Here is an 8,816-nt window from a genome sequence, read left to right on the forward strand (position 1 = left end):
GCCAGACTGGTGTGGGGGCCCTCCAGGGAGGCACGGGCCCTCGGGGACACACATGGGTGGCCTGGTGGCCTCATACAGTCTGGGAAATGTAGTAAGCAGGTGCTGGGGTGGGTGGAGTCCTCCTGGGTGGATGACACATCCCTCCCTTGAAGGAATTTGAGCAGTGAAAGCAGGAAGGGGGAGGGGGGTGCTACAGGAGACCCAGAGCACTCTGGGTGCCATCCCCAGGGAGGCCAGGACCCAAGGACAGCTGTAGTGGGCCTGGCAGGGAGGTGGCTCACACACAGGTGCTGTGCCCCTGTGAGGAGCCCTGGTCATTGGGCACTTATTGGTACAGTTGTGACGTGTAAAAATACCAATGGGTGCAGGAGTCCATGCCTTGGGCTCATAATGCTTTCCAGTCTTTCTGGAATTTTGACTACTGCATGTACTAAATAGTTTGAGGCAGCCATTTCTGAGAAGCAGGTGTACAAGTCACCTGCTGTCGAGCTCAGGCTGGTCTCCGTGGCCGCAGCAGCCCTGCTTTTCTCTTTGCACAACACTGGTCGGGACAGGCGAGGAACCCACGCTGCCAGTGAGTCCCGGCCCGTCCAGCAGAACACACTCAGCAAACTTCTTGTTTCTTGAAACACCGATACTTTCTGCTGACTTCAAATAGGAATCAAACGAACCTTCCTGAAGTTCTGTGTGGTGCAAAGGTCAAAGCAAACACCTTAATTTCTCAGCTCAGAAAACGTAAATATTTGAATGGGCACATTAGCAATAACTGTGAAAGGTGCTTCCCTCCTCCTTTGACAATGATTTCCTCCTCCTGCGCAAGTTTATTTTTCTTACTGCTATAGTCGAGCACAGCATTCCGTTTCCCAGCACCTTTGGCAGCATCTGTGTTAGCCAGATGGGTCACTGGTGTGGCCCAGCTCCTTTATTTTTAAGTGCCTTACTGAAGTACGACTGTGAGAGGTGGCCTGAGCCTAAGTCTCTCTCTGGACAGTTGGTGAGCAAGTGACCCTAGTGTGTCCAGTATCCAGATCCCTCCCGCCACTACCCCACTTCCAAGGGCGGCCAGCCCCCAACTTCACAGCAGAGGCTCTTTTGAGGTGCTGTGGCCGTCACACAGCCCATGTGCGCTGTGAGGCTCCAGCTCTAACTGGCCACAATCATCAGCCCACCCAACTGCCAGTGGGCACTGTGTGGTAGGGAGGCAGCGTGTGTGTTGGGGTCATGGAGTTGGAAATCATGCATCCCAGGTTAAATCCTGGGTCTACCACTTTCTAGCTGTGTAACCTAGGACAGGTTGCCTATCCTCTCTGAGCTTCAGGTTCCCCATCAGTAAAATCAGCACAGCCATCCCTGCCTCCCTGGGAAGTTTCATGCAGAGTGGCTGATGAGTGCCACCTGCAACACCTTGGGTGCAGCTAGACACACTCTGTGCCACTCCCACCGCTGCTCAGTAGCCGCTCGGAACAACCACTGCTGGGCTAGTAGAGTCCCACGCTGGCTGCCTGGAACTTCTGTGGGACCTTCTGTGGTGTGTTTTCAGACAGCGAGGTCCAGCAGTTGTAGGATCTTGGTACCTCTCTAAGGTTGCTGTCACTGTCCTCTCAGTGTGAAGGGACAGTGGCCCTGTGCCTGCTGCCCTCGAGGCAGCCTTCAGTAGCACCTGTGGCAGGGTCTTGGCCTCTTGTGTGCAGCCCTGGATGAGGTACCCTCCACACGAATGGGGTCCACTCTCCACAATGAGACTGGGTGCTTCCCTCTGACCACTTGCTTTGCTGGAAAAAGGAAGTCCATCTGGGCTAATACAAAGCACCCCGTCCTGTGCCCCTGGAGCCCAGCGACTACGCAAGCTGCGTGTGACACCCGTGTCCTTGCAGGCCTTCCGGAGCAGTACTACAGCCTCACCTGGTTCCTGAGCCCCGTCCTCGGCCTCATCTTCACGCCTCTCATAGGCTCTGCGAGTGACCGGTGCACCCTGAGCTGGGGCCGCCGGCGGCCCTTCATCCTTGCCCTGTGTGTCGGCGTGCTTTTTGGCATTGCCCTTTTCCTTAATGGCTCTGCCATTGGTAAGTATGTCTCTGCTACTCTCTGAGTCCTAACACCTGCACAGGGTCTCTGCCCGGGGTCATTCTGTTGTCAGTCAAAGGTGAGTGGTGGCAAATCGCTCAGGACGTCCCTCTGTGGGACTTTCTGGTGCCTCTGGGGTACTCGGTGGTGACCCCCACCTCCCCAGGCCTGCTTGGCAGTGCTGGAGCAGCCCCGCATGGGAAAGCCTGAGGAACCTGTTCCCAGGGAGACGCTTCCTGTTGTGATCATTTGTTTGTAATGCGTATCTGACCCCACGTCCTGTTTCCAGTATTATTTCAGAAATTATCTTTTCTTTTTTGTCCTCCCTTTCTTAGACTTAGTACTGAAAGTGTCCAGAGCCTCATTTGGTGTTTTGATTGTTGAATGTGCTGGGTTTTGTTTTGCCCTTTTCTGTTGTTTTGTTTTTAATTACAGCAACTATATGTGGGAAAATACTTTTTGCTTTGAGGGCATCTATCAAAACTGTTCAAAACAAAACATTATTTTTTGGCAACAAATTTTCGAGACTGAGGAATTTATTACTCTGTTTTGAAGTAGAGGAACTTGCCCAAGTCTGCCTCTTCAGATGGCAGGTGGGGTGTCGGAGTGTTCAGTAGAAGCCCAGAAAACAACCTCTGTGCTAATGTCACTCCCTTCAGGAGGCCTGGGTGGAGCTGGGCTGTATGGCCTTGTCGGGGTGGCCTTCTCCAAGCTACGTCATACATGGGATTCAGAATTCTGGGTCCTGTTTCCTTGGCACCTGCAGGCACAGTGCTATGGCTCTTGGCCATCTGGGTCTCAGGTGCCCCTGCCCTACTCTTACAGAGGTGCAGAGAGAAGGACGGGGCTGTCTTCAGGCTGTGTCCCAGTGTGCGGTCCTGCCCAGTGTGACCCCAGTGCCGACAGGGGAGCTCCAGTGCCTGGTGTGGACGCTGTCTCATGCCTGTAATCCGAGGAGGCCAGCAGGGCAGTCCTGGGCAGAAGCCCCCTCCTATGCCTCCTGCAGGGCCAGTCCATCTGTGTCACAGCACTTTGGGGCTGCTCCTGGGTCCTAGGCTTCAGCCCCCACTCTGCTCTCCTTTGTCACAAGGATCCACTTGTCTCATCGTGGTAGATGGAGATGCAGGTTTAGGTTCAGCCATCAGGATCGTAGTGTAGCCTCTGGGTTCATAGCCTGGGGAAGACTCCCCTGAGGCAGGCAAGTTGTGTGTTGGGGGGGACAGCTCCCAGAGGCCCTGTGGGCAAGGCGAGGCCACCCCATCTTCCTTGTCAGCCACGTCTCCAGGCTGCTCAGGGGACCAGCTGGACTCGCAGCATCCTGAGCACCATTTGGCTGCAGGTCCAGACCTGCAGGCGTCATGCGCTCTGTGGTTGGGCATCTTGGGTGTGCCCGACACCCTTGAATGGCGTGGATGGCTGTGAGTCCACACCCTCCCTTCTCAGCACACACTAAGTGAGTGGTGGTCACCCTCTGTTGAGTGGGCTGGAAAGGACCCTTAGCCTCTTTCCTGTTTCAAAGACTGTAATGGGAGATAAGCTTTTGGAGATCCAGTGAACGGCTAATAAGAGTAGGGAGGAAAAATAACCCTGCAGACCACAGGAATGGAGAGAGACAAACCCACTGTTTACCTGGAGGCCTAGGCAAGGGACCTTGTCCTCTTCCTAGTAGGGAAGGGGCTACCGTAGTTCCCCAGGCCATCTCCCCATGGGTAACAATTTGCTCGCAGCCCTCCCTGGCCACCATGGGGTCTGACGGCTTCCCTTGTCCTTGCGCTCCCTGCAGGCCTGGCCCTCGGCGATGTCCCTGGCCGGCAGCCCATCAGTATTGTCCTCACGGTTCTGGGTGTCGTGATCCTGGACTTTAGTGCTGATGCGACCGAGGGGCCCATCCGTGCCTACCTGCTGGATGTGGTGGACAGCGAGGAGCAGGACATGGCCCTCAACATCCACGCCTTCTCTGCTGGTAAAGCATAGCTTGGGCATGGTGTTAGAGTGGGGGCATGGGGCAGGACCGCCTCTGCTCCCTCCCAAGGCCAGGGCCATGCATCAGGGCACACACTGTGTCTCAGCACATGGCTCCCATGCAGGCGCTGGCAGGCCCTGGCAGCGGGTGGTGTCTTAGGGCAGAAAGGTGTCCCCTCCTGGCCATGGAGCCCAGCAAGACCAGGGGACTGGGAAGCTGCAGGAAGTGAGTTGGCCCAGTCTTGCCTGGGGGGGCCATACTCACTTGCCAGTAGGTGGAGATGGCCAGTTTGCTTAGGGAGTCCTTCAGTGCAGAGAGGCCCCTGTGGGGTGTCTGGTCCCTCCTTGGTGCTAATTTGCCCTTCACATATTAAGCAGAAAGTCCGTCAGGGCGGAATGATCAAGCCGAGGGTCACTGGAGTCTCTTATTTTGTTTTCCTACCATTTCCCGTTCTCCTCCCTGAAACCTGTGTCCTGACTGTGAGTAGGTCCCCTGCTCACCCCACTTCTGCCTCTCTGCAGGCCTTGGCGGGGCTGTGGGCTATGTGCTGGGCGGCCTGGACTGGACCCAGACCTTCCTGGGCGACTGGTTCCGAACACAGAACCAGGTGCTCTTCTTCTTTGCCGCCATCATCTTCACGGTGTCAGTGACCCTGCACCTGTTCAGCATCGAGGAGGAGCAGTACAACCCACAGCAGGAGCACCCCGAGGACGCGGACACCCCCCCCACCCCCCTGGGCGCCCTGGATGGGCCTGACAAGTACGGTGCCGTGCCCACCTTTCCCGACGAGGTTCAGTCAGAGCACGAGCTGCCCCTGGACTATCTTGACGTGGACATCATGCGCAGCAAGAGTGACTCCGTGCTGCACATGCCGGACGCCACGCTGGACATGGAGCCCGAGCTGCTCTTCCTGCATGACATCGAGCCCTCCATCTTCCACGATGCCTCCTACCCCACCACCCCCCACAGCACCAGCCAGGAGCTCCCCAAGGCCAAGCTGCCCCGCAAGGCTACGTTCCTCAGGGAAGCAGTGAAGGAGGAGGAGACCCTGCTTGATAATCACTTGAATGAAGCTAAAGTCCCCAACGGGAGTGGCTCCCCACCTCCAAAAGACTCCGGCAGTGACTACCCCAGGGTAGACGTGAAGCCGGCTGCGGCCGCATCCAGCTCCATGCGGCGGAGGAGACACGCATTCCACCGGCAGGTCTCCAGCACCTTCTCCTACTACGGCAAGGTCGGGTCCCACTGCTACCGCTACCGGCGGGCCAACGCCGTGGTCCTCATCAAGCCGTCACGCAGCATGAATGACCTGTACGACCTGCAGAAGTGGCAGCGGCAGCGGTGCCGGCACAGGAACCTGAGCGGGGCCACCAACTCAAGTGGGGACACAGAGAGCGAGGAGGGTGAGAGCGAGACCACCGTGCGCCTGCTGTGGCTGTCCATGCTGAAGATGCCGCGCCAGCTGCTGCGCCTGTGCATCTGCCACCTGCTCACCTGGTTCTCCGTCATTGCCGAGGCCGTGTTCTACACCGACTTCATGGGCCAGGTCATCTTCAAAGGGGACCCCAAGGTAGGTGCCAACACCTCACAGGGTTCCCATTTCCGGGCTCCAGGTGGGTGTCCCAAGGGCGCTGGGGCTCCCCCACCACCACGCTGCCTAAGTACCAGCTGCCCAGGGGACAGGTGGGGACATGCTGCGTCTGGAACACACGCCTCTGTTGACTGTTGACGTGGCCAGGGTCGTTGTGTGAGCTGCATGGGGGTCTGCAGTGCAGTCCACGGTGGGCACCTGTGCCAAACTCATGTCCTGGTAGGATAATGACCAGGGTCAGCAGGTGGCTCTTCCGGTTGCTTGGTATCAGCTGGGTTCACAGCATGGCCACATTGTCCCCAAGAGCCAGGAGGCCTTAGCACAAGCCTCCCATCCCCATGTGGTTCCTCCGCCTCTCGGCTTCATTTGAGCTGCGGCTCATGGCAGCTCCAAGGGAACCAAGGGGGAGGCTGCAGGAGTCACTTCTCCAAGTCCACCCCAGCCCAGCCCACATTTGGAGGGTGGGGTACAGACTCCCCCCTTAATTGGGGGTGGCAGAGTCACCTCACATTTGTGGGCTACAAGAGTTTGAAAACAATTTTCTGGCTCTGGCTGGGCAGGGGGTTGACCCTCCTCCTGGGTAGCTTTTTATCATTTCTCCTAAAATAAACCTCTGGCCCTTGACTGAAACATACAACAGCATCTTCAACCTCTTCTCCCGGAACAGGCCCCCTCCAACTCAACGGCCTGGCATTACTACAATGCTGGGGTCAAGATGGGCTGCTGGGGCCTGGTCATTTATGCTGCTACCGGTGCTATTTGCTCAGGTAAAAGTTTCCTGGTCAGGTAAGCCTCCCACCCCGGAAGCTCTTGGCGGCCAGGTGCAGGATGAGTTGCACCTCAGAGGGTGGGAGTGCGTCAGAGCCTGCCCCCTGCCTGAGTGATGCCCTTTGGGGAAGCGGTGGTGGTGCATTTCCTCATCCTTGGGGATAGGAGTGTTCCCAGCTGAGCCCAGAGGAGAGAGTCTAAGACCTTCTGCAGGCTGCCCACGTTGATGGCACCTCTGTTTGGACATGCTGTCCTGTTCCCACCAGCACAGCTGGACAAAGGCCTGGCCCTTGCTGAGGGCTCAGCCAGCAGTCACAGGGGCGGGAGGAGCAGTGGACAGGAGGCTGCTCCCCATGAGTGCAGTAAGAGGTCAGAGTGCCAGTGTGCCCCAGCTCACTTTCCAGAACTGGGCATAACTGTGGTTACAGGTCTCCTGCAGGGTGGCTGCCATCCCCTGCCCTCTGTATGAGCAAAGGAGGAGCAGGCCAGATTCACTTTAGCCTAGCTGGACCTAAGGATGCCTGGGGTCAGTGCCCTCAGGCAGCCAGCATGCCAGGAAACAATGTCATTGCTGCTTGGGAAAACAGTTCCAGGCAGAGCGCCCTCCTAGAGTGGGGGCATTTCAGCCTCCACATACTCCCCAGGCAGGCCTGTTCAGTGCTGCTGCTACAGCAGATAAAGTCGTCAGAGGTAGGGCCAAAGAAGGTGGCTAAAAGGGTCTGGATTGGTGGCCTGGCAGATTGGGGTGAGGGGCCCGGGAACTGCAGGAAGGGCCAGGTTACGGGGTCTGGGAGCAGGGAAGGCTGTGAGCTATATACATGTTCTGGGCAGATGTGCTGCTGTGCCCAGCAGGGACCACAGTGTGGTGGGCGGGGCAGAGAGAAGGTGGTGCTTGCCTACCTATGCAGGCCCTAGTCCAGCTGCAGGAAGGGGGGTCTCAGGGCAGGGTAGGGGTGGTAGGGGAGCCTGACAGGATAAGTGTCCTGGTCACCATCCCTCCCTGTGGCCCTCTCTGCAGCCCTGCTACAGAAGTACTTGGACAACTACGACTTGAGCGTCAGGGTGATCTACATGCTGGGGACTCTGGGCTTCTCCATCGGCACGGCAGTGATGGCCATGTTCCCGTACGTCTCCATCGCCATGATCACCATCAGCACCATGGGCGTGGTGTCCATGAGCATCTCCTACTGCCCCTACGCCCTGCTGGGGCACTACCATGAGCTCAAGCAGGTGCGTCTTGGGGTGTCAGGGTGGGCAGGCAGGCAACATGAGAGATAGAGATTGTCCTCCTTGGTTCTTTTCATCTGAAATGGCCCTTGATGAATCCAACAGCTGTCACCTGCCCTGGGTCAGTCTCTCACCTGCCCTGGGTCAGTCTCTGGCCACATGCTCTCCTGCAGTCCCCAGCCCCACCCCCACCCCCAGCACCTGCCTCGAGACCTCTGAAGGCAGATGCCCCATCACTGGGTCTTGGCTAGGGAGCTGGAGGCAGTCCACACCCATCCAGTCCTCTCAGCACGGTCATGTCCGCCTGCCCAGGGGAGGGAGGCTATAGACCAGCTCTGTCTAGTAGAGTGGAGTGAGAGCAGCCCAGTAAATTTACACCTCCTGGTGGCCACATTTAAAAAGTAGGGAGGCTGGTGAAATCAATTTTAATAGCATATTTTATTTAACCCAATATATCTAGAACGTTATCTTTACGTTCTTGCTGCGTCTTTGAAATTCAGTGTTCAGTTTGTATCTACAGCAGGGCACAGTTGGGTGAGCCACGACATAGGGCAGGCTACAGTCTGCCAACTCCCCACACAAGCTAAAAAGGCCATATCTTTTTCTTTCCAAAACTAAACTGTGTTTATTCTTCTAATCTCTCTACATGGTTATTAAGCCAAATGTACTAGTTAGGTGCACACCAAGTCACACATCTAAATGACAGTGTTGTTTTTCAAATAAACTTTTTAATTGACATCTAACATGGCTTCTAAGCTGGGAGGAAGAACACGATGTAGAAGCTGCCCTGACTGACCAGCAGGGACATTCTCAGCCCAGAGCCCCCACCTGCCCCTCCATCTCCTCCTCTCCAGCACTGTCTGGGACTTGTGCTGTATCTGAACACTGGCTGGGATGTCTGCCTGGCTCCATCCCCCGTGGCTCGTGTGTGCGCTTGCTGGGGCAGGACTCCGTGCATTTTCACATCCCCATGTGTGGCCACCGTGTGTAGGTCCAGCTCTTACTCCCAATGCAGCCATGCTCCCCACCTGTGCTGTCCGTCCTGCCTGCATGCAAACTTTCACTGGTGATCTACTCAGAATAGATTACCTATGGTTTGGCGCAGAGCATCAGGATTTTTGTTTGTTTATTGTCATGAAATAGTCTTATTTTTATTCTTTTTACAACCATTTAGCACTATTCTTTTTTTTTTTTTTTTTTTTT

General features: G+C 56.3%; 1 protein-coding gene across 3 annotated transcripts in view; it reads left to right on the forward strand.

Moving 5' to 3' along the window:
- The window catches only part of SLC45A4 (solute carrier family 45 member 4), a 67,380-nt gene that overhangs the window by 49,767 nt on the left and 8,797 nt on the right, over nt 1–8,816 (forward strand). For 2 of the 3 annotated variants that reach the window (XM_023514964.1, XM_023514963.1), the window contains exons 4-8: nt 1,875–2,063; nt 3,848–4,027; nt 4,549–5,597; nt 6,286–6,385; nt 7,405–7,616. In XM_023514964.1, the coding sequence (XP_023370732.1) occupies nt 1,875–2,063; nt 3,848–4,027; nt 4,549–5,597; nt 6,286–6,385; nt 7,405–7,616 (1,730 nt within the window). Of the gene's footprint in view, nt 1–1,874; nt 2,064–3,847; nt 4,028–4,548; nt 5,598–6,285; nt 6,405–7,404; nt 7,617–8,816 lie in introns of all 3 variants that reach the window. The other variant, XM_023514965.1, reaches the window with a different exon arrangement.

Source organism: Otolemur garnettii, unplaced genomic scaffold, assembly GCF_000181295.1.
Source record: "Otolemur garnettii isolate 467f Iridium unplaced genomic scaffold, OtoGar3 scaffold00062, whole genome shotgun sequence".
Taxonomy (NCBI): domain Eukaryota; kingdom Metazoa; phylum Chordata; class Mammalia; order Primates; family Galagidae; genus Otolemur; species Otolemur garnettii.